Below are 26473 nucleotides of genomic sequence, written 5' to 3' on the forward strand. Positions count from 1 at the left end.
GTTTATACGGACATATGATCAAAGGTATAACCCTGACAGTATAGCCATCCTGTAATATAAGTACTTTGATACTTTAAAGACATTGTGTTGCTAATACCTGTAACTTTAAATTAAGTAAATGATTTGAATACTTCTTCCTCTACTGAATTTTGGTATGTGTTTTTGTTGAAACAAACAGGACCGTACTAATGTTGACACCATCACTGCTCTGTTACAATGACTGATCCAGCGTAAAGGTACAGATATATGTACAAATGCATTCTAGGGGCACTTGTGTGTGTTTGCTAAACTGAAACTTGCATACATAAAGCAAAGTAAGATTATTTGAGTCATAGACAAAATGTAAATTCACTGAATATACCAAATAATGTGATCCTTTTTAATTTTTTCATGGTTTTTTTTGTGTTGTGTAATTTTTTCCTCAAGACATACTTCAGCTCATTCCTTATCACTGAGTGCAGGGATAATATATTTCCTACAAGACTCAAAGGCACCAGCTGACTTTACAAATCTGGCCAAATTCAAACTGGAGAGAGGAGGGCAGTGTTTAAAGCTGGCCTTCATGCAAACCGAATGTGTGGAAACTTTAGCATCTTCACGAGTTTAGCAAACTGTATCCTCCAGCTGGATATCACTGCAAGCATACAGATCCATTTTAGTTGATTGAGCATTATTTTAAGTATCGCCCCCTTAACAAGTCTATCTTGTCTGCACAGTGATATACCTGTTAAATAACAAGTTATGGAATAATTCATACGTTACATAAAATCTATCTTCTTCAAAAAAGTGCACATGTATGAACAGACCTGCTATTTTTTGTCTAAAGGTTGAGTTGGCCAGCTTTACAAGAGCGCGTTCAAGCAGTTGTAGACAGAAACTCCAGTCAAAGACACATCTGTGGTCCTGTCTGAACAAGTCATCCATTAGAAGCCAGTGTTTTGACACCAATCCTTCAAAAGAAAAGGATCTATGAAGACGAACGACTGCCCCTCCGAGGAGATCCATCAACACCCTTTCACACCTGTCTCTGCATGTTTATCTGAGAGAGAAACACAGGGAGCTGTATGATTTAAATGCTCTTTATACAGGATTGTATTTCACTGCATTTTTAGCTGTCTATCTCTATTATCCCATAATCTGTTGAGAGTGAACTTCATGGCAGAGCAACAGCCACTCAAAGCCGTTGTCAGTAGTCGTATCACTTTCATATGTTCCTGTGAGTTGACTGTTCCATTAATAACAAGCTATTAATCGTCACAATGCAGCTGTATATAGGACGTCATTTATGAAAATCCCTGCTTTTTCCCCCAAAGATGATTGCAGCAGTAACTCCAGGAGCTCAGAGTGCTGATTCATCAGCTGACAGTGTTTGAAAGTGACACGTTATAAATAATCTCCCCTCATATTAGAAGTCTTCAGTGTCAGTGCAACCAGTGGTTACACTTTGCTTCCTTCATACCTATGTATATATTATATACATAAACAAGAGAAAAGACATTAAGGACAACGGAGCAGAACACAGAAAGTTAGCATCAGCATTAACATTTAACTAATATGTAATATCAATATATATGTATCGAATAATATATATGAACAATTCACTTTGATATTAAGGTGAATGAATATCTCATGTTGTTATCTCTGTGTTCACTGTGCAGTTATTATATTTCATCATTCCTGCATGTGGCGAAGGAGAAAAAGCTGTTTACGCCAAAGCAAATAGCTCACCCGCCGAGCCAACCCTATACTATGACACTATTCCTGCACAGCCACTCAGCTGTTGTGTAATATAGGGTGTCGCCCCATAAGAGCGGGAGCAGTGGGATAAGATGTATAGGCGGCAAATGAGACAAGACAAACGTGTCAGCAGGGAATGAACGAATGAGTGTGAGACAGAGAGGGAGAGTCCCGTGTTCGAATGCATGTTCCACTTATTAGAGACAGGTGTTTAAGGTCCACACCTCTGCAAACACACACACCCGTGTCAGCTTTTTACATCAGCACTTAAAAAGTAAAACACATCCTGTGTAAACAATGAAACTTTCCTCCAGCCTTGCTGAAATTTTTCATTATTTGTTATAGTATTTGATGTAATTCAAGTATCTGTTGTGTTGAGCAATATTTTAAAGGAAGGATAGATTTGATTGTTTTTGTATTTATTTGTTCGATAAATGTTATTTTTTTAATCCCACAAGCCTATATGTATGCAAATCAGTTTGATAATGACAAACACCCCCCAAAAAATGAAATGATGTAATGTTTTATTTATTATTAAGTACATAATGGGTTTGGATTTGATGGTTATAATCTTCTCTGTGCAATAAACCCAGTGTTTATATACCTTGATTTATTGAGTGATTATTGAATTTAACACATTAATTAAGCAATAGCCAAACTATAAGTACAAAATTGAAAAAAGAACATTTTAAAACCTGATCCTTACACAGCACCTCAAAATCAGGTCAACAAGACCAACTTTAAGGTCTTTTTTTATTACGTCAGTTGATTCTGTTTAAGCGGTGCATATTTTAAACAAAATATCAAATCAATTGTTAACTCAGGAACTTTTGGGGGACTGGGGAAATGACCCACTTTTCCCAGTTGGTAGTCTAGCTAAGACAGACCAGCGTAACTGCCTTCATAGACTCCACAGAAAGGGCAAGCCAGACAGTCATTATAAACTTGTAAAGCAAAAAAGAAATAAGGAAAAAACTGAAATAAATGTTTTAAAATTTGCTGCAGCACTTAATAAATCAGTGTAGTTACAAAAAAAAAAATCAAACCTTGACCATGAATGCTGAGACTACTGCATTACTAAGACCTACACTCTCCCGTATTGCTCTTACACTGCACTATGTGTACACTTTGTCACAAATGACCAACACATTTTCCCGAAGTGAACAAAAGCAGGCTAATGGAACCGACCCAGCCATGAAGCGGCCTCACCGTCGTTCAGGAATAACACTGTAATAAAAAACACTTTCTCTCTACACAACAGGCTGCTGTTTTCAGGTGCCTCTGTGTCAATTTAATTGCTTAATAGTATCCCTTACTTTCAATAACTAATGAGTATAATGGGCCCAAAGCCAGGTCATGACTTATGGTGTTTTCTAGTGACTGCCTGCAGTGTGCATTATGTCTGCTTTTATTTTCCTGTCTCACAGGCCTTGAAGCTGCAAAGATTTATCCTTTGATTACATTTTTCTGTTTGTTTTTTACATTCATAGTTGAACTTGGACATTGGGTTACACTGCCTAACAACCTCTGGTCAGTTGTAAGTTACAAGCACGTCAATATCCAAAAAGATCAATCTGGCAAAGATACCATGTGTCAAAATGTGCCATGCATTGCCTCATCTGAGCATATCAGCCGTGTGTAGTCTGTATGTCGCTACTGATGTCCATGACGGTTACATGCAGTGTGTTGCATGACTGACCAAGCTGCATCTTCAAACTTTTAAACATTATTTAATCTATATTATTTAATCTATATTTGTCCATTCCATTTGGATTTTGCAATGTGCAAATAACTTTTCCCTAAAAATTCAACAAAAGAAGCAACTAAAAATTCCAAACCCTTCATGTTTATAAATCTCTTACTAATGCCTTCACTCTGCTGTGTCAATCTCAACATTCATGCCATTTTTTGGCTACGACATAATATGTCGAAGAAGCAAGTCAATTTGAGAGCTTGGGGGCGCGGCAGATAATAATAGATTAATCATTAAAAGGATGCTTCAGAGAACACCAATCAGCTGTTCTGAACCAGTGAAGCTATAGTTTTTCCACTGCAGTCCTCACTTCTGGTTGATAAGGTTGGTCTGTGCTATCCAATGGCTTTGATTTGAACCTGCTGCTCTGAGCCTCTGAGGTAGGCCATGGTGCAATAGAATTAGCCTGGTTTAGTTCATTTTGCTCCAGATCTGCCACTGCCTGGCCTGGTCTGGTTCATCCTGGCCTGCAACCTCCTCTAATCAGATAGCCGTGTAAGGCCAGGTGCTTTGCTGGCTCTCTGCTTTGACTGCTTAGCCAGCCGCGCTGATTCGCTTTATTCAGAGATCAGAGACGGACTAGTGAGGGCCACTTACTGGTTAAATGAATAGGAGTGGGGGAGCCCACATCCCAATCAGTAGAGCTTCTGATTATTTCATTCATTGCATTTCTGCTAAGTGCATTTGTTTTGTACGTGTTTTGTTTGTAAAAGCAAATGTGCCTGACTAAACCCTAAAGTTTTTAGTTTGTTACCATATGATTCTGAACATTTTGAGGGAAAACCACAAATTACATTAGAAGAGTCTGAATTCCCTGTGTGTTCATTATCATTTAACTGCTGGTTTAAAGGCTTACTGATGAACATGTTCAAAGCAAGGTCTGGAAATGGCCCCTTGTGGCAACTTAAAAAACAGTTTTCTGTTTCACCTATCAGCTCATATCATAACAACTTCAAGCTGCTCCAATATTATCTGTCATTCTTTATTTTAATGTTTATTTGAATACGTTGTTGTAAATGGCAGATTTCTTTAATTTATAACACTAGCTATCTGACAGAAATGAGCAGAATTAAAAAGTTAGACTACCTCATTGGCCCCTGAAGACACTAAATTATGTACACTGTTCCTCAGGCTGGAGTAGAGTAAAGGTGATCTGCAATAAAACAAGTGCAAGAGTGAGACTGGGGCTTTAAAAAAAGGTCCTTAGGGTCCTTTTTTTACCCTCACTGATCCTTAAAATGCATGTATCCTGTGTATTTTGAATTTGTACAACAGCCTCCGAGATGAAAAAGCAATGGACCATTAAACGTTGGAAAATTTCACCGCTATATAGAACTGTATAAGTGTCACATGAGCCTAAGCTGCACAGTGTAAAATCCACATTTATCCACTGATACTATTAACAAGTCTTATTTGATCTGCACTTCACACTTAATTCCAGTAAACACATTATGTTCCTTTTTGTATTCTGTTTCTCACAGTAACCACATTTTATGACATTTTGCTGGTTGGGTTTTCAAAATACTCTGTTTCTCAAAGTTGCCTTGTCATGTTTTTTTAGGGACAAGTCTGATAAAATATGATTATACCTCTTTGATTCAATTGTTGTCCCAAACAGTACAATTATAATGCAGCAGGGCTTTACATTCAGTACCAAAAACGATTGTCAACCAAGTGTACATGGTATGTACATGCACTGTAATAAGATAAGCAAATAAGAAAAGTATGGTTATGAACACAGAGGCCTAACAGGGATGCATTTTGTCTTGTTATAAACTGTATGTGAGTGTATTTACAACTCTCAGTCCCTTAAGTTGTCTTAGTTTGCCAGCCAAGGTCCTAACGTAATCACTGTGTATGACATGAGGTTGTTTGGGTTTTGTTCACTGTGAGCTCACCAACATATGTTGAATTGCTAAAGTATTGAATCTTGCTCTCCACTCTGATCATTAAGAAGGGATCCATTAAACAAGTCTGTGGCTGACCAATGGTCCGAAAATTACTGTTGCATTTGTGCAGAAATGTTCGACAGTCGTGAATTTAGTGCACATTCAATAACTGCAGACCTTTCAGAAATTAAGTCAATTTGTGATAACGAGACTATATGGGGTGTACACTTTATGAAATACATTCTTGCTGTGTTTAATATAGAAGAAGAATTTAAATGTAAGTAATCAATGTAGCTTTCCACAAACAGTTAAAGAGTCACGATGTGTATTATTTTCTTATTTATGTGAATAGATATAGAAAAGTATTCATACATCTGAATTTGGTTAGTTTGTGCAGATGCCATGAGAAACCTTTTGGGTACGGTTATATAAACTGTGAACATTTAGTTACAGCAGCTGCACATCAATTGATACATTTAAAATGTTGTTCTTGAAATTAAATGACCCGTTGCATTGCGTCAATACCCCAAAACGTACTGTACATATAGTTACAAAAACGACACAATACAGTACAATACAGTATTGTATTTTTACAAGAACAAAACAATACGATACCGTATATGGAGGTTATAGAGGACAAATGAGTCACTTGATGAAGTTTCAACAAAATACTCTCAAATTCAGTTTCAAATGTTTTTGTATATTCCTGCAGCTATTTGGTGTTTTTCCATTAACAGTTTTCAATAGTTTGCATACCTGCTAGTTGCCTACACATCTCTTAATATCTGTGGCTGCTCAGTTGTCTCTTCAATAGAAGACTCTGCGAGGAGGACACAGACATAAAAGACAGATTATTGCATAACCAATGTTTAAAATGTGATTATAACCAGATGTGCAGGCAGATTGTATCTGAGGCGGAGGATTTTGTGATATCACACAGATGCATGCTTTTAGAACAGAGCTTTATGTCCTGCCATCAAAGAGAATCAGCGCACCATCAAATTTCTGCCATCTGGCAAAAAATGAGTTGGACCTACAGGGTGATACAAAAAAATTCAGAAGGAATGATTTCTGTAGAAACGGTGCTTTTAGCTGCTACTTTGGTCCTTGTTTACAGTAAAGGTATATGGCTTCATGGACATTGTAAAATACAATTTCTGGCACACAATTTTATACAGTGAAATTTATGTACAGTACTTAAAAAAAAGAACAATATCACAAACCACAAATGTGCATGTTTAAGTATCTCTGATGATAGGGGAGACCATAGAAAACCTTTGATAGATTCTCCTGTTCTGAGGCCTTGGCACAAATCAATAACAAATACATATGAGTTCCTTAACCTCGAATAGACATAAACTACTCATCCTTGGTCGGTATTGCCAAGCTTACCTTACCTTTCGGTGTTTTTCTTAACTGCTGCCAGAACTGCTGTTGTCCTCTATGAGGGGCAGGCAGGGCTGCTTATTTGACATGAATACAGAGGTATATAAAGGCAGATACAGCAGTGTAATTACACCTAATGGCTGGAAATGCTCCTGTTCAAGACATCTTGGCGTATGATGTCTGATTATGGGTGATCATTTTCTGCTTTTTGCTGAAAAAGCACAGCTCCCTGGACCTGGGTTTTACTGATGATAGTGGCTCAGAACAATGGGCTATTGAAGAGCATTGTCACTATCCCAGCTAAATTTCAGAGGATGAGGCTGACAAGAAACCCAGGGTGCAATTTATAGTAGCAACCTCAACCAAAACTAAGAGACGCTGGTATAATGCTTTCAACTGAAGAAACCCTTCCAACATAACATATACACTAACTACAAAAGTCTGCATTTAACATATGAAGAGATTGAGTTATTCTTGTTAGCAGAGCGTTCCAATAATTTAGCTCAAATTCTGATGATCTTCAAGAAGATTTGTGACTCACACAAGGTTTATAAAATGAGTGTTACACAGAAAGAAAACCAGAAGGCCTCAGGAACAGAAACATTCTGCTATATTAAAAGGCTGTATGATCAACTTTAAGTAGAAGATAGTATAGTACATTATCGAAGAAGCAATCAGGTCTTAAATTTATCCTGCAATGTTAGCAGTCAATTGCCTGTCTTTACACCGAGAGCAGTGATAGTGAACCAGGGTCGAACATCTAAACAATGAGCTATAAAGCCCCTTTTAGCTGAGTGGAGCTCAGCTCATCCTCCAAACTGGGTGCAGTTGCTAAAGTTTATTAAAACACATTGAGTAGTCGCAACATTCTGAATTTGCAAACTTCACTTAATACAACCATAACCATAAATGTATTTTTGGTTATGTTTTGTGATGTTTTGTGATGAAAAGAACAACATAAGAACAAGAGACATATCAACGCTGCTAATGGCTACTTCAGTGTCTCTGTTCATTTGCACAACGCATGAAATCTTTCAACCAGCCGAGCCACAGCCTTGCATGTGAAACCACGGTCTATATCTCCATCTGGTGGAAGAAATGCTACCCTAAATAAACTGGACCCATGTGGACTAACTGGGGAGTAATCGCGAAAATGCAGAACAGGTGTGGTTGTGTGTAGTCAGTTGCTCGTTTACTCAACGCTCATTTACTCTCGAGTCAGATTTACCTTCACTCTAGTAACAGTCAATCACAGCATGACAAGCAGAGGTGAAAATAATATAATGAACGATGCCAGTGAGCCTGGACCTGTCTCGCTTAATTAAAAGGCAGCCACTATTAATATCATAAATTAGTATTACCACAGCGGTTTACCTGCTTTGACATCTTGAAACGCCTGCGTAAAAAATCCAATAGCAATTAGGGTTTGCCCGTCACTCCGTATTATTCTATAACCTGCTATTCCCTCCTTGCTCTGTCGTATCACACATCCACCTGCACACCTGGTCTCAATCACTTGATCAGCTTCTGAGCATATACTGCTGCTGTAATCCAGAAATAACATTTTGACTCAAAATCTGAACTCAATCATCTGATCAGAGGATACAAATGTGTCACCTAAAGATTCATTAGAATCACTGTCCTGTATTTTTGGAACATCTATTCACTTTGTGCAGATACTCAGCCGTTAAAATCAAGGTTATTGAATTCAAATGTTCTCAAGGAACAATACATTACTCTCTCATCATATTCTTTTGTGCTCTCTCTTTTGTGAGGGGGGCATCTATCCTTGGAGTCCATCTTTGAGCAGCTGATATTATATAGTTAAAGTTTATAGTTTTGTAGACGAATAGAGAATAATCGTATAAAATGGTTGCTGCAGTACAAAAGCAAAACCAAAAATAGAGTCCAAGCGCTCTCAAAAGTCACGGTGGAGGGCATTTGAAGTATTACAAATCTCTGTACAAATGCAACATCTTGGGAGTTGAATTTCATGAGAATACATGACGAGAAAAAAACAAACAAATAATTTCCTTTTTGAGCACAGATGGACTAACCAGAGGGCTATAAATATAAGAGATATAATAAAAAGGTTTGCAACTTAGATCTACAATCCTTCTCTGCCTGGTAGAGGAAGAGGCAGGATTGTGCAGCTGCAACCCCACATTTTACCGAAATGTTCGTATTGAGTGTAATTATTTTGTCCATGTATGTATTATACACTTATTACAAATATAGGCAAAATAGCTATACGAAAACCTGTATTAGTTGATACTATATTGGAGGCATTTCCAGAGAGATGTGTGGTGACTTTACGAGTCAATACAGACAGCAACTAGTTAAAAAAAAAAAGACGATGTGGAATACAATTTAATTAAATACCTGTAACATTTTTACAATTGAATGACTATAATAGTAACGTAAAGTTTGATCCAGTTCACATGTGATTGCATTGTTCTAAACAGAGTCACATGCCGTGTGTGTGTAACACGAACATGCGTCACAGGGAGGACTTTCCAAGTTTTTATTTAGTTACCATTTTCAGACATGCTCCTTCCTTTTCATGGATATTATAAAAAAAAAGGAGGAAAAAATGCCAGACAACACATATCTCTTCATGATGTTTGAGCGAGGTCTGGACAGACTCCCTGTCACTCTGAGTTATCTGAATGAAATTATCTGAATTATCTGGACTGTTTTGTATTGACCATGGAAAATTGTCAATGGCATGCTTTCTGGTCCATTTATCCGAATGACAAAAAAATATACACGCTAAAAAAAAGTAATATACAACATACAATTAACCCTTAAATGGCAATCTGAGTCAATTTAAAAGCAATGTAAAACCATGACATTAAAATTAGCAGCATATTAAAACAGATGTGCTCAGTCAATTTGAACATCTTATTGGAATTTTGGGGTTCAAACTGAAATAGAAAAATGTTTTTGATGTGAAGGTTGTAGGGTTTGAACTTCTCGATTTGCGTCATTAAAAATTGGTTTACAAATGTTTGTATTATGCTCTAAGCACCAGTTGAATTCAGAAGAGAATTTATTCAAGGATCTCAAGCAAAAACATTCTTTCCGTTAATAAAACGTCCTCTGAGGACAGAAATGATGATTGCATACTTCGTGGCATATTTTCACATTTAGAGGGATAGCGTTTGAAATACAACACTGAAAAGAAATAATTTCTTTATTCTGCAGCTGTAGAGCTACAAAACTATCAAAATTCAGGAAGAGATTGTCACATTAATAAATCGGCTAATGTCAATGAATGATACTGTTAGATTAAGTTAAAATGGAGTGAAATTAGAGCTTTTGGCTCCAATCAATTGATCAAACAGTTTTACTATTTTCTATTTCTGGTTTCCCAATGGTCTACTGTTCATATGATTAATGAGATGGGTGGCTGGTGCTACAAGAAGGAAAACAAAAAGAGTCCCTCTCTCGTTGAATCAACTTAAAGAAGAAGAATCCAGTTTCATGTTTGTTTATTTTTGTCTTTACACTCTATTACTAACCACATGATCAACAGCATGTTGTCAGTGTCTGTGCTCAACATATTATTGAAAATATGTCTTCAGTAAATCGTATTATTAGCAAAATGTAATTCACGTATTAGAAGTTAAAGTATTCAAAAAAAGTGCAGCTGTGTGTTACTGTATACTATTATAGTGTTTTTGGATAATTATTACTGATGCATTAATGTGTAAATTGTAGCTAGTTTGTATACTGTTGGGTTGGGTTAATCTTTAACAGTGCATATACAATCTGCAATGTAACTGAAGCTGTAAAATAACTGTAGTGGAGTACAGATTAAATGTTGAGAAGAAGAGATGTAAACTCCCACCAGCGATTGTAAGTCCTTTGTAGTGATTGCATGTTCTTTTTAGTGATTTTATGTTCCTGTTGTGTTGAACAGTCCCGTGGTGAAGTTTTCCTTTCAGACACACTGAGCAACAACATGTACAACAGGACTTTTCCTGCCCAGTTATTATGATTAAAGCCTTCTTTTCTTCAAGACATTTTCCATGTTGTTGCTTTGCGGCCGAACAGACTGGAGCAGGAGCTCAGTGCAGACAGAGAGGAGCCTCGTGGGCCGGCAGCATCACCACACTGAAGACAACTTCATTGTTTCTTCTGTCTGTCCAGCGGCCTTAACTGTTATTCTCTGTGTTGTGTTATTTGGTATGAGATGGTCAGATAGGCTCTGAGTGGTTTGTTATAAGATATAGAACGACATCGGCTGCCATTAGTCCTTTTCTTACATTTATCAATATGAAACAGGCAGCATGTTTATCAGCTCCTCTGTGCTGCTCTGTTATGTGTGCAGCCTGTTTCTACTGGCATTTGTTTGCTTTTATGTCATATAGCAGCAGTGTTTTTTCCATCTGAATATTATCATTTAAATATTTCTTACCTTACTGCAAAATATTGTAAGTATTAGGAATAAAAATCATCTGAAATGACGTCTGTTTATTCTAGTTTTTATTTTTTCTACTGAGAGGAAATGTAAATGTTCAACTAGAATAGATGATTTACTCCAGCAGCCCAGCAAACGTCTCCTCCATTTTGAAGATTTGTGTTTGACTCTTTAAAGGACGATTTGCGTCAAAGTGCTGAAATAATGACATTATATTTTTAGATTAATCTCCCCCAGCTTTTCTATTTTTTTCATCAACTTTCACAGCTTCTGCAATTTCAATGCAATTTCAGGCTCTGATTGCTCTATTGCTTGGATGCTAATCATTTCTACCACATTACTTGTTTTCTATTCTGCTCTTTTTGCATATAAGGAGAAGTCATTTCATAAAAAGGAAGAAATGAAAAAGTTACAAGAGGTCAGTAAACAGGTGGCAGTCCACAAGAGATCCATGAACAATACAATGCAGGGACTTCTGCTTCTGCAGGACACATGTTTAACTTTCATACAATCACAAATGTTTTTTTAAAATTAGTCAGAGCACCAGCTTTGTGTTGAAATTCTTTTAAATAATTAAAATATTTAGTGAGCGTCGGTCTATGATGTTGTCAATATGATCTTTATCAACTGAGTTGTTGTATAGGTTTGATGGAAAGACAATCAGATTTGCAAAAACTAGAAAGAAATTAAGTCTATAACATGAGCTCATTTAAAGATCTGCCTCATTAATGAATCCCATAAATATTCCTGCAAATTAAACTTATTGTTTATTTAAACAAATATGTGTATGGTTAAACTGTCACAATCTTGGTTTTGATTTAGTTTGTTTCCTGTTCTATTTTGAAACTCCCTGCCCCTGCTTATGTCATGTGATTGTTTGACTTCCTGTCTTTGCGGTTTTCCCTCCTTTTTTCTGTGATCAACTGTGTTGTGTAGTAGTCTCGTCAGCCTTTCTCTGTTCACTTGTATTTATCATCCTCCTGTGACATCAGCACTCTAAATCCCAGATCCGTTTTATGACATATCCAGATTGTTTATGGACAGAAAAAAAAAGCCACAGGAAAAGTGATTATTGCGTATCGGATCCAAACCACATGTGGAAGTTTAGCTGTTTGGAGGGCGAAATGCTTCAGCATTGGAAAGCCGCGTCAGCTTACTGATGCCAATGTTGTTACCACAGAGAGCCGTGCACATGGTGATGTCTAAACACTCAAATCCTGATCTGATCTTTGCATACAGTGTGAACAATCTGTTCATCACTTCAAGCAACCCCTTTCACATTGTAACTCTGTTTTCACATTGCCATTTGATGCATGGCTATTATACAATATCAATTAGAGCTGCTTTGAAAACACAATGCGAGAACCACACAACTATTGCTGAACAGTGACCTCTGTGGTCTCAAGTCGTAATTACAGGACAATGCCACATTGGACTTCCGTACATACTGCTGCTGCTTTAAAGACACCATGAGTAGGTGATTCGACTGAGAGGAGAAAATACTGTCAGAAAACTGTCAGTTACACAGAAATATGTATCTGAAATTTGCCAACAGACATTAGTCATATCAGATCAAGTGAGGGTTTAATAGGAAATAAACCCATGGGTGTCTTATATTAGCAACAGTTATTTTGTTTGCTTAGGAATTTTACTTTTATTTGAAAGACTTTTATATTACTCCTATTTGAGAATCTCAAAGGATTTGTAAGACAGACAAGAGTTGACGTTTAAGTGCGTAACAGGCAGGCTTTATGTGTGAACTTGTGTCTGTGTATTTTTCTGAAGTATACAGTAAATTGATCATTTGTATTTTCTGCTCTGAAATCCTAAAATCGGCTGGGTGTTGCTGTTGGTACCAAATTAAATATTAACGTGATGGAACGGAGGTCAAACTAAACACTGTTTTTATGTTGTTGTTTTATTTATTTAATGTGAATAGTGTCGGTCTGAAGTCCAGATACTAATGCAATTACAGAGAAAGAGAAAACAAGAATATGTGAAAACAAATAAGACTGCACACATTGAAAACCTGAAATATTAAAAGCTCACATCTTTGACTTTCAGAATTAGAGAGCAGACACCAACAGAAGTCACATCCGTAAGATGTACATATTTCATTTAATATCTGAATGCCTTTACACAAATTTGCCCTTTAAATGACCCATTCATGAATAAGGTGAAAGAAGTAACTCTTGGACTACCCTAAATCATCTCCTCTTATATTCACAAAGTGCTACTATCAATCTCTGAATCAAATTGTTGGTCTGCCTACACTTTGATTCTTAAAATCTTGAAAGTGGATTTAACCAAGTCAGGCAATAATGACTTTCATTCACAATATGAACTAATTTAGTTGAGTCAAGGACTTCTTTTAGTTCACACTCAGTAGTTTGAGCGACACTTAAAATCATCTTTTGCACTGAGCAATTTCTCAAGTCAATAGAGACCGAGCTCTAGCAGCTCCAAGTGCATTCCTCAAGAGCCTCTAACAAGACAGAGGAGAGCATTTTCCTTTTAAAATGTTAGACTTTTAGGACTAAAGAGGACACAGGGAAGTTCTTTTTTATTATGTGCTTTTTCAACTAGATTTTAGCCAAGTTATTCAGAGATACAGAGTTCAATTTCTGCTCACAGAAAGATGAATTGGTCTTCATGGTTTTGTTGGTCAAGCTCAGTGAGAAAGACTTCACTTTTCTATGGGATCTTTTATTTTAAAGATTACTCTGCAAGAAGTATTTCATTAACCAGACAGGAACCAGTTTGATGTACAGACAAACTATGTTCATTGGATTCAGTCCTTTACTCCACTTTTTATATAGAACCACATTGTTGATTATAAGCAATGGAACTGAACCAGGTTCAAATCATCCAACATATTGAAGTTTGATAAACAAAGTCAGATGTCTGTCAACAACATATACATTTATTGAGAATTGCTCCACAAACCAATAATACCTTTTACACACTTTCAAGAAGTCAGCATTAGTTATAAACAAGTATATACAACAACGTCATGAATAATTATAATTATTCCATTAATTAAATCTCAGTCCTCTGTAGGGGAAGTTACACATCACTTGTGTTGCAGCTTCTGAAGGAAAAACAACAAGAAACAAACATTGTATTGTATATCACAAGACCTGCACACTCTCTACTGCTTCTTACAATACATGTTTCTAGAACTTGTTATGGATCTTTGAGGGGTTACATTAATACTAACAGTACTGTTAATTCATGTTCAAGTTTAGAACAAAGAGGAAAAACATTAACTTGTTTCAGCAGCTGATGCCAGAAATAATAACTAGTCTTGTTATTTATTTAAATAAATAACAAATATATATTTCTATGTAGCTATTCTCCTTTACTGCGTAAACCTCTGATAATGTGTTGGTCTCAACATGTGCTTACTGGTAAAAGAATTCAGAGATAGGGACACAATAAATGCTAAAAAGTTATCACATCCTGTGCTCATAAAACAAGCTTGTAGAGGCTGAAACGCTATTAAATACTGTTTCACGAACTAAATTATATTTTGTTGAATCAGTCAGAATCAGAAACGTTCAATTGCCACGTAAGTTAGTACAAACGAGGAATTTGTCCAGGCGGAAGGTGCATCATAACACAATAACAACAACAACAACAAAGAACATTTAACTATACAAGTGAAAGTATAAAATTTAGATAAAACAATAAATAAGTAAAGATGCAGTGAATAAGTAAGAATGCAAGTAAAAATAAAAGCTAAAGGGGTAAAACGATCAATAATAATAATAATAAGAGTAAAAGTAAAGTGCATAGAATGTTGCGGTGATATATTGTACAAACAAAGATGCACGAAATATGTATACATTTAGAGCTGATAAGGGAAGGAGAGGATAACGTATCAGCAAAGCATGTTAGTTTGTTGGCTGTTGTGGAGCATGGAGTCAAGCTTTCGGTACACAAACAGCAACTTCTGGCGGAGATTGTGTTAGTAGAAGGAGCAAAAGTCATGATGGAAATGTTGGTTCCATGGACAGCTTTTTTATTCCTTTCTTTTAAGTATAATTATCTTTCAATATTTACTTCAAAAGCAAAGGAAGAACATAATCTGAACTGGAGTTGCAGAGTCAAGGCCTTACAACACCTCAGATAAATACCACTAATGGCATTTCTCTTAGGGGGGAGCAGAGAAATGCCACTAATGTGTTTTGTAAACCAGGTCAGTTGTGGAGTGAAAATACAAAGTTAGAGAGGTCAATGCACACAATGAAAGAGTAGGTTTCTCTAAATGGTGCTGTATTCAACCACTAAATGGAAACGTTAAGTGGTTCTTTGCAGTTATTGTCAGATCATGAAAATATGAGATAAAATAGAACATGAGGTGAGTTTGACAGACGAGTGTAAGGGGTGAGATTCAGTACGACAGACACACAGAATAGTTGACCAAAGTATTTATTCAGTATTAGTAGTATAATTATTATACAGGCAGAAGACTCAATAGCCAAACAGTCTTAGATCAGCTCAGGTAGAGAAACTCACTCGTTGAAAAGCCAAGCCGGGCGTCAGGTGAGAATGCAGTCAGGAAGCGGAGGCTACTCTCGTGGTCGGGGACAGAACAGTCCGTGGGTAAGCACTGGAAAGTCTGGTATGATGCGGAGAACGATGTGGCACTGAGCGTGTGTGAGACTTGCTGTACCAGAGGAAGAAGGTGCAGCAGAGTGGGCAGGTGAGAGTGATTTAGCTAATGAGGTGGGCGTGACCAACAGGTGCACTGATGAGCTGATGAGGGTGCTGAGAGATAGAGTGGCAGGAGAGAAAATAAGATAAACTGTGATAAGAGTATCAGGCTTGTTCACATGAACAGGGGAAGGAAAACAACTCTGGATTTGGCTTTAAGTGTATTTTGCAAATTTTAGGACCCATCGATTTTTAATAAGGGCTATGAAAGTGTTCCTACCTAGAAGTCAATTTACCTAAACATTTTACCATTTAAATAAACTATTTACTGAGTCTTTGTTCATGTTGATTCCAAATTTAAGCTAATATTATTACTCACCTCAAACAGTAGTCTGTAAAAGTGAATATTGGAAGTTCTCAGAAAAATAGAAACTCAAACATCAGAAAACCTTGACAACTGGCTTTTGTGATACAATCAGAAAACGTTGGAATAAAATCTGATAGATTTTTCCTTGATTTCTTCTCTCTACAAATTAGTACTGGTGCAAAAACTCTGCCTTTAAATGTAGTAATAATACTATTTGAACCACTACAAAAGTAGGAGATGTAAGCAGCAATGCAGGGGTCTTGAACCAGGCTTAGTTAGTACTATTCCCAAAAGAGCTTAGTCATGAGTTTAGTTTTGTCAAAACTTCAAACAAACATTTTTACTCACTTCAGCAATATTGTTATGTGATATCAGGCACTTTTGATCAGTTATTTATCGTCAGTATCTGCAGCATAACACATGATGACGTGACCATGCAGGTGATCACCTTCAAAATGTAATTTCTCCTAACCATCCAGCTGGCTCACACATTTCATAAAAGGCTTCAGCTGAACAAGAGAAAAAGAGACACATGAGCAGATACAGACACAAAGAACACAAATAAGTTGAAAATGTTTATGAAAACAAAATAAAATACTGAAAATCATAATAAAGACGATTTTTGTATGTTGGCAACATTACACATCCTGTGTTGATTGTCATCATAGAGATGTATAATATAAATGATACACAAGTCCAGTCAGTTTGTGTGAGAACAGTTCTTTGGTATCTTATAACACTGTCAAACAGCTCATTAATGCAGCAGATATAGTAAATAAACATGAAACATTATGGCTGACAACAAGTCATCATATCCAGCACAACATGATGTAAACACTTAAAAAAAAAAGCCTGAAGTCTTTACAAATATCATTGTCAAATGTTATATCAATACAACTCATGAGTATGAAGTGCTTCAGAAGCGTCATTCAATTGGTGTATCTCAATAGGACACAACTGTGCAGCTTCCAGTCAAAGAGGCAACAACATGCTTTACAATTATGGCAAGAGCGGCAAGCACATTTAAACACATCACAGCACGCTCACCAGCTTCTACTGTCTACAGTAAATCATTCATAAATCAATAATTTAGAACTTAATTGTCTCTATTGTCATACACAGAGGTTTAAAAAAGGGGTGGGGTATCTCATTTTGTTTTCATAGTCTTTCTGAAAGTCGACAGTAGATGGCAGCAAAGTAGAACTAAATACTGAGAGAAAAACTCAACAGGCAGATTCTTTGGTGTTGTGTATTCAAGGATCAATAAAAACTGCTCATGAAAGTCAACCGAATGGTGAAAGTATAAAATAATGAGCACATGCATAAAACTCATACACATTCAAGAACAAAAGCATATGGCAAGAGCACATATGCGAAGTCAAAAGAAAACCTGCCTTGTGATCAGCGTTAATATGAGCTCCGACTGTTTAATGTGACAGTTTACTGCTGCGCCGACGAGGCAGTTCCCAAAGATAAAGTGCATCAAGTTAGTCAGTCATAACCTGAGTTAAGCCATTTTAACTGCAGGGTCAATTTTCCAAGACAGTTTGTAAAAGGTTGTACAGCAAAAATGATCTCAGCAGTATCAAGTGCACTGACTGTGTCCTGTTTTATTTTCATTCCAACTACCTTAAATCTACTTGTTCACCTTATTCTAACTGTGCAAATTATGTGCAGCTTCCACATCAAACCCACGGCAAAAAATATATGGTGCAGCTTTCATTAACCCCTGTGGCAATTTGCAAAGAAGTTGCATGAGCAACCTGCAGTGTCTCTTCTTTGACTGATGTACGAGTACATCCAAGACACCGAGAGCAGTATCATCATAAAAAGGAAAGTCAACAATACAAAAGGTGCTTTTGCACGGCTACGAATGGTAGTATGACAAGAACACTCCTGCTAATGTAATCCCTGCCACATATTAAATGGCAATTGCAGTTGAATATTAACAGCTGGAGTCTGCAGAGTGTCTAGTCTAGATGATCCTGTGCCTTATATGCTCCTGGAGCCACAGCAGTAGAGGCTGTAGAGAGCTGTTCTCATCAGGCACAGCCTCTGTGTACATCTGCAACAGTACCTCCTGTAGAACAAGCAGCAGGGGCAAGCTCATACTCAGTAGCTCGTACAGGAACGCATAGTCTTGGGCATTGTGCCTCAGGTGGCCGGCGAGGGCCTGTGCTGTACTACGCACTCGCTGAGACAGATACCAGGGGGTGTTACACACAGCACGAATCACACTCCGAGGCCGGCTCAGGTGCTTCCTCATGAACGAACTGAAGATACCTGCTGAGGATGGACTCTGCGGGTCTGCTGTGCTGCTCGACTCCGAGCTTGGTGCGTCATCAACACATCGGTCTTGAGCTCCAGAATGAGTCTAAGACAGACAACAGAGGAGTTAGAGATCTTACATTTTAGTAAATATTACTCAAATACTATGGCTACTTTTAGAAATGCAAAGTACTCACTGAGCGCAGAGAGAAAGTCCTCTGTACGTTTGTCCCATTGTTGCGTTGAGCAAAATGAAGTTTGCAGTACAATTTTCCTGTAAGATTTCAGCAAAGTGTCAGTTCAAAGTGGATACTTCAGTAAAATCTGGATTAAAGAGGATATTGGATGGCACATACCCTGTTCAGAGTCAAAGGCATGTGCTCCCTGTCGCAGGGCGGAGCTGCAGGTGGAACAGCGGAAACACTCCCTGTGGAAGTAGAGCCCCTCGGCACAGACCCTCTCCACCATATAAACGCGCCTTTCGCATGAGTGACACTTGTCACCCGACGGGAGGAACGTCCTTCGTACTGAGCCGCCCTGAGAAACAGAGTACCGGCATAGGGATGAGCACCAATGTCAAAAACCTCATTGTAACTAAAGCTTAAACACAGACTTTAATCTTAGAGTTAGCATTCATCACTCCTCAAACCAAGCTAACTAAATACTCACATTATAACCGCAAGATCACAGAAACATCCCAAACTGCAAAAATGTATGAGTATGCAAATTTTACAATTTATTTGAGAAAAACAAATTCCTCCAAACATTCCTTTGTCAAAAAGCCTTTGTGAATACTGAATATGCTTAATTTTTAACTCAATGTCTTGCTCGACCTGTTGTCTACATACCGTTCTTTTTTTTTTTAGTGCTGGCAAGTAGACTGTGAGTTTATTTTTCTAAGTTCAAGATTGAACTTTTATGTTGAATACTTTTCAAAGGTCTCATAACCTTTGCAATAAATAAAAAATCTGTGTTGAATTAGTTAAACTTGGCGGTATTGGCCTGCTCCGTAAAACACATCTACGACTCATCTACAACTGCTCACTAATATTTTAGCTAAGAGGAAAACATTAAGGAAATCAAGTAAGATAATTATATAAAAAAAAGAAAGTTTGTCATGTCTAAATTGTTTCTCAATTGCTTTTCAAGAATCTAATTTGATCCTGTGGAGTTGGAGCAGGCTGGTTGGCCTGGGTGGAGCAGAGGAGCACACAAAGCGCCACCACAAGAATGCACACGTCTGTTCTGTGAGGACTGCTGGTAATTAAAAGCAAAAGGGGCCGAAACAGCAGTTAAAAGCAAAGTAGCAGCCCTAACGCATAAATATGTCCATTATAATCAAGAAAGTATATACCGGTAACAACAATGTAAATCTTGGGCTTTGATGCTTGTTTTTTTTTTTTTTTAACGCGTTTTAGAACAGGCCCTCTCTGTGCTGCCGTTAGGATATTGAGCCTTCACAGCTGGTAAAAATATATCATCATGAACATTAGCTCTTTTTGCCAGTTTATTAGGTACAGCTATAGACTTAAGGCAGTTTTATTGCAGCATTCTGGAGAGATGTTCTTTCAACTTTATGGGGACATTTGAGAACAAAAAGCAAAACAGTTGCTTATTTACACATGCAGTAGTTACAGAAAACCATCATCATTTAATTGGAGTCATGTTTGTGGTCAACTGATGAAACAAAGTAAAATATCCTCAGCTCAGTTTTGGGTCTCCACTCTATGTTCATCAGCTAATTGCTATCTGTGTCAATGTGCTAGCTGGTGGTCATCAGGTCATATAGAGTGGATTTCTTCAGCTTGCTGCTACCAAGGTCCACGCTATGAGAACGGTGAGAAAAATATTAAAGTTATGGACCCAACATCTAAACAACGAGCTGAAACTCCTTATAAGATAAGATCTACTTCATTGTCCCGTAGGGAAATTGCTCTTGGACTCCATGCTGCAGCATCACGCGATACACTTGCCAGCATCACAAACCACATGCACGCAACACAGATCATATACACTCATGCATAAACATGCTCAAATACACACGTTCACAATAGTTACAAATAATAAAACCCGGTTTGAGACACAGAAAATAAAAAAATCAAGTAAATCACAAAAAAGTCATATAATACTACTTGTTGCGAAAGCCCTGTAAATGGGAGAAGAGCTGCAGATTTAGGAATAAATGGACCCCTATCCCATTGTTTTAATGAAGTCATTTCATACATTGTTGTTATGCAATACAATATAGTTACTTTAAGTGTCTCCATGATGGAAAAAGTCATGTAATGACAACTTCCTTCATTTAGACAAATGAAAGTGTCCAAAAATATATATGGTGCTGCATGAAACACTGGTTAACCCAAACATAACCTGTTTGCACATGCAAATAAAAACACACCAAGCTTGAGATAGTCACCTTGACTGCAGCAGAGCTTTCTGATGAGATCAACCCACTAAGGTGAATAGCTTTTTCCTTTATACTCTTTGAGTCAAACTCTCTAGCCTGTTGTGTCTGAGCTTTTTTCTGCAGGATGACACAGGATAAAAAGACAAGCCATCAGTCTGGCCTCCCCGGTACAGTGAGACACATTCTCCCACTAACAGATGGAGCTTTCTGTGTGGAGACATAATTAGGTAGACTAATAACCATTTGATAAGCAGTACACAGTTAAATGATGAAAGGTCTTTCTGTTCTGCTTTCCCAATGACAAGCAGGATTTGACAGCTAAGTGTGTGGGCTATTGTTGGGACGAGAACAATAACATCAGTGTGTGGAACGAAAGCTGCCTTATTACATTAATTTCACACCCCACTTGATGTGGTTACTCATACTGTACTGGAGCAGAAACCCGAGACAGCCACAAAGACCTGGCACAGAAATCAGAAGTACGTTGGTTCAGCCCCGAAAGAATGTCGACATTAATAAATCCCATAGTGACGTATTGAGTCATCGAGGCTTCAATAAGCAAAGGTCAAAACACAAAGCAAATTAATTAAAAGGATAATCATGAAATGAATGTTTAGTTACAACAACATATGAACAACATTGGACTATCTACCTGCTAATAATACAGGGACAAAATAAGGTAGACACCAATAATAAAGGAATATTTCCCTTTCTTCACTTTGTTGGAGTTAAAGGATCAATACTCTCATGTCAGCATGTATGGAAGGAGAGATTAGACTAGCTACACACAGACTACTAGCTAAAATAATCCCATCCCGGCTCCTGCTCTGTACACAACGCACAGTCTAACTCTCGGCAAGAAAGTGTATAATCAAATTTACCAAAATGCCAAACTGGCCCTTTAATTAAAGTTACAAACACTGGTAGCCTACATACAGTAAATGCCAATTAGCAGCATTTTGTCAGCTATAAAAGAAGCATGGGAGCCAACACATGAAACATGTTACAGAACAAAGACTCATGTTGAAATGGCAAGAAAACTGAAAATGTCATAAAGTCCCATAAATCATGACCATGTCAAACACAGACAAGCTGCAATGACAGAGTGGAGCAGTGGTCACTAAAATAACCCATTTTTCGGCATTTTTTTTCAATTCATTTTGATTCAGTGTTTATTATTTTCAGAAAACTTAATTACTACTAATAGGTACTTAAATATTTCCCTCATCGCCACTATTCTCAACAAAAACACTACACAAATTGACTTGATGAGGAAAACAATTACGCAGACCTGAGCCAGAGCAGGCAGGCTTTTGGTAAATCTGAATAATCAAAACGGCTCATTTGCAGACATAAGCCAGCGCCTGCAGCCCCGTCCTGACCGACCTGTTCCACAGAAACTCTGACTGTCCAGTAATTCGTCTGTGTGCCTGTCTCAGCTCGTGGCCATGCAGGTCTGTAGGCCTGTTCTTGAACATTTTCGTCAGGCTAGATAATTAAGGGCCTGACTTCCCTCTCTGCCTAAACATTACACAAGCCTAAATGTATAATCAGTCCATGATGTATAATCAACATTCACTCAAGAGCATTTTTGGGGATGAGGACGTGCAACAATCACAAGGGTTTGAAAAGAGAACAGAGGAGAAGTTGAATATATGAAGGAGGAGATCAGTAATAGACAGACAGTGATCACCTCAGAGACGTGTTCGTCCACCTCCCTGAGGCGCTGGAGCACTCTTGACATGAAATGGATTGCCGAGTGGTAGGAGGGAGAAGAAGCAGGGGGGTCTGCACTCTCCGGCTGTGGCTTCGTCTCAGCGAGCGTCCGATCAACATGTCTGAGCTTCACTACTGAAAATGGATGCTGGGACTCAGGCTGGAGCTGAGGTTTGGGCAGAGTCTTTGGAGGCAGGCGAACTAAGTGTTCTGCTGCTCTTCTGATACTGACCTCAAACTGAAAGGATAACATACAGCAGTGCACATGTGAGCTGTGGTTTAGCTCCTCATCATGCAACCAAACTGTGAAACTTGGATTCACTTAAAGGCTGAAGAACCACACAGGTGGTTTGGTTTCAGTCCATTAATTACAAATCATCAAAGTACTTCACAATACTGCCAGATATTTTTTAAAGCATGTTTTTTGCAGGTGTTAGTCACGCCATCACAGCATTAAATATTAAAATCAACTTCCAAAGTAATCCATTGTAGTAGATACTCTGTGTGCTTCATGTTTTGCCTGAGTTATGTATCATCAAATGGGAATGTAGTTACGAGCAGGTTTTTTTTTTTTTTAAACATTCTTCTTGGTGAAGTCAAGAACTGCAGGGACAGTCTGACATCTGAGATCACGAGTCTATAGACAATAGCTAAATTTAACTCAGAGAAACTGTGAAATTCACATTCAGCCAGTTCATTTTCAAGGCGTCAAATACCGGCTCTTTGAAATACTCCTCGATTCCAAGGCGCAGGGCATGCTTTAGCATCTGATTTGCATCTGCCTTCTGCCTTGCCATGTAAACCTATCTGCATCTACAATAAAAGAAAATGCTCTGGGAGTGTGATGTTAAAAAACAAAACAAAAACACACAGGGCATGTGGGAGGGGAGCCGAGCGACAAACCGTCAGTATGTGACGAGTTGTGACCGTTTTGCTCCTTGTATGAGGAATATGAATCGTTGTCTGGTTTGTTGAGATAAATGGGCAGATGTTATGTCAGCATGTACTGTCATAGTTTCCGATCACCAGACACAGATACAAAAACTCCTAAATTGGATGTGACCTGGTAAAGTAATTGATAAGTGACTCAAAGGAATTGCAAATTGATTCACAAACGCATCATCACCATTGTGTGAATATGCAAGCATCAATACATCCAATTTCCTTTCATGTCAGCTTTGTCGAAATTAAATATGAATTTAAAAAAAAAAAAAAAAAAGTAACTTGAGTAGTGAATGAGTAGTTTGCAGGATTATGTACGTATGTAACTTATTTTATGGTCTTTCATTCTTATTTAGTTTTTGGCGTGAAATGAGGATCAAGTCAGTCAAGATTACAGAATGAACTTTAACAACTGATATATCAAATTACATAATTTACCCAAAATAGGAGTTTCTGTTGATAGTATGTGCTTTTAAAAAGCTCTATGTGTGCGAGTACGTGCACACATGAGTGTGTGTGAGTGTGCGTGCATGCATATGATTGACTGTTCTCATGTACCAAACACATCTTGGGACAGTCGTACAGAATTAGCATCCAAATAGTGTTTTACTTTACATGAAGCTTCACAGACTGTCAGTAGTTTTTAAAGACTGTCATTATGCCTTTATACTTTTTATGTGTCCTAACTGCCGTCGAGCGGCTCCAGACTACCTGCATCTCAGGAGGAGGTTTAGGTGGGACCGGAGGCCTGAGTTTAATGGGCAGATCCTCAGCCAGGTCAAGAGTATGCAGCGGGGAGGACCTCTCACAGTCTGACTGAGATTTTGCAGAAACGTTAGGAAGACGTTAATAAAAAGGCACGGAAATAGAAAAGGTTGAACATAGTGAATGCTGGAAACAATAGAGAAGAGAAGACGTTGTAGAATTAGCAGAAGGAAAGACCGTAGGACAATACATATTCTTTTATATATGGGGTTAATATATAACAGTTTATATTTGATTTACCTGTTTTCTGCGGACGGTGTAGCTGGGTGTGCTTTCAAACTTGGCCAGCAACTGAGAAGCCATCGAGCGCACTTTGTTTTCCTTGGGCTCTCGTTCCTCTCGCACTGCAGAGCCGTTACTCGACAGGTTGGTGGCCTGATGAGAATTGGGACAACAGACAAGATCCTACATAAAGATCAACAGCCTTTTTTCGACAGGTGAAATTTGAATTACAAGTATGTAGTTTAACAACAAACCTCCTCCAGATAACTGCACAATTTCCTCCTCCTTTTATAAATGGGATCTGTATCATCTGACTTCTTTTCATTCTGTGAAGCACAATAAAGACTGAATACAACAATCAAAGGAAGAGGCCAAAAAACAGCTGGAGAAGAAGAACTCTGGTTATTGCCCTTTAAAACTCATTTCATGATGACATGCTGTTTAAACGTATAAAGAGTCCCATATTAACTGAAAATAAAAATATTAAAAGTCAGAGAGAGTCAACATTTTGTATTTAGTACCTCAGATTGAAACATTTTAGTGTGAAGTTACCTTCGGTACTCGTTTCCTGGGCAGAGCATGGTTGAGCACATTTTTATTACTTCTGACTTCCTTTGATGGATAATCTTCATTGTTTTCATCCACTTCTCTGGAACCTGCAGTATAACGTGTGGCTGTATTAGAGTTATCATAGTTTCCACAGTTCACAGCCATAAATGTCAGATGATATCAATGAACAATGGCCATGTAGATTAGAAAAGTCATAAATGGTCAGAAAAAGAGAGTTACTGCATTTGTGCAGAGCAATGTTTTTCCAAAAACAAAAACAAAAAAGTCCTAGATCACACAGAGACACGTCGCTACATGCTAACCACTTCAAAGCTTATTGAATAACTCAGCTGCATGTCAGAGAGAGGTGAATGGCTGGCCGGCGTTAAATAAAACAACAAAGAATACTGTAGGTATGCATGAAGTATCCTTTCAGTGGAGACATGCAGCTGTCTTCATGCTGCCAAGACTCCCAGACTATGAAGTCCACAGCTCTGGTACAGACACACATTCCTCTCATGCCACTGTACTGGACTAATCGGACTGCACAACCAAAAGGACAAAAAAAAAGGAAAGGAATTTGATACATTCTCTCTCACTAGAATGTCATTTGTTGTGGTTGTCTCTGCATATTTGATTATCACATAACATACATTGAAGAAGACAAAGAGCCGAAACAGAGAAGATAAGACACGGAGTAGATTGCAGTTGAGTAAAGAAAAGTCAAGTCCAGTCGAGCAGAGTAGTAGAACTGAGTCAAAAAGGGTAGAATAAACTAAATTATAGACGAATGGAATCGAGTAAAGAATCGTTGTTTATAATAACAGTAGAGTAGAGCAGACTACCTGAGGCAGGTAGAGGTGTGCCACGCAACAGCTCGTAGAACTTGGACAGGTAGGTGATCATGCTGGTCTTATCCAGCTCCTGATCCGGACTCAGCTCCTTCACAGACGTAAAAGATCGGATCCCAAATTCCCTCTCACTGATGTCAAAAGCCAGCTGGAGGTTTGCAGAGTGGTCCTCCTCGTTTAATGAGTCGAAATCTCTAATGGAAAAAGACAGTAATGGTGGCTTGAGTAAGAGAAAGGTAATAAAAATATGTCATAGTTAATGTGTCAGCCTATAGTAGAGTTTACATTTTTATTGTGAGACAATTTATTTCTGTCTGTTTCTGGTTTGCATTTCCACTTCTCATTCTGCCATGAATACATCTTGATATTTCTTTAATCAGACTTTCTTTTAACATATGTCCACTACTTATTGTTTCTAAAATACAGACTTTCCAGCATCACAACCATCTGAATTGCCCAGAATAATGAGGCAGGAATGTAACAGTGAGGTTTGAGGCTGAGATTCCTTCAAGGATTATTTCTAGACTTTCATTTCA

At 37.9% G+C, this 26473-nt stretch overlaps 1 protein-coding gene across 16 annotated transcripts in view; it reads right to left on the reverse strand.

The window, feature by feature from the left end:
* Nucleotides 1-15342: 15342 nt before the first annotated feature.
* The window catches only part of mical2a (microtubule associated monooxygenase, calponin and LIM domain containing 2a), a 32467-nt gene continuing 21336 nt past the window's right edge, over nt 15343-26473 (reverse strand). For 3 of the 16 annotated variants that reach the window (XM_068595986.1, XM_068595985.1, XM_068595987.1), the window contains exons 13-22: nt 25932-26131; nt 25090-25193; nt 24792-24863; nt 24556-24690; nt 24262-24366; nt 22586-22846; nt 20902-21009; nt 18842-19022; nt 18683-18759; nt 17453-18591 (exon numbers count right to left, since the gene is read on the reverse strand). In XM_068595986.1, coding sequence (XP_068452087.1) covers nt 18193-18591; nt 18683-18759; nt 18842-19022; nt 20902-21009; nt 22586-22846; nt 24262-24366; nt 24556-24690; nt 24792-24863; nt 25090-25193; nt 25932-26131 — 1642 coding nt within the window. In that variant the 3' untranslated portion in view covers nt 17453-18192. Of the gene's footprint in view, nt 16727-17452; nt 18592-18682; nt 18760-18841; nt 19023-19515; nt 20312-20901; nt 21010-22585; nt 22847-22987; nt 23422-24261; nt 24442-24555; nt 24691-24791; nt 24864-25089; nt 25194-25377; nt 25630-25931; nt 26132-26473 lie in introns of those variants that run through there. The other 13 variants (XR_011079407.1, XM_068595989.1, XM_068595988.1 and 10 more) reach the window with 13 other exon arrangements.

The sequence above is a fragment of the Clinocottus analis genome, unplaced genomic scaffold, assembly GCF_023055335.1.
Source record: "Clinocottus analis isolate CAN_PGR_092001 unplaced genomic scaffold, fCliAna1.0.p SCAF_33, whole genome shotgun sequence".
Taxonomy (NCBI): domain Eukaryota; kingdom Metazoa; phylum Chordata; class Actinopteri; order Perciformes; family Cottidae; genus Clinocottus; species Clinocottus analis.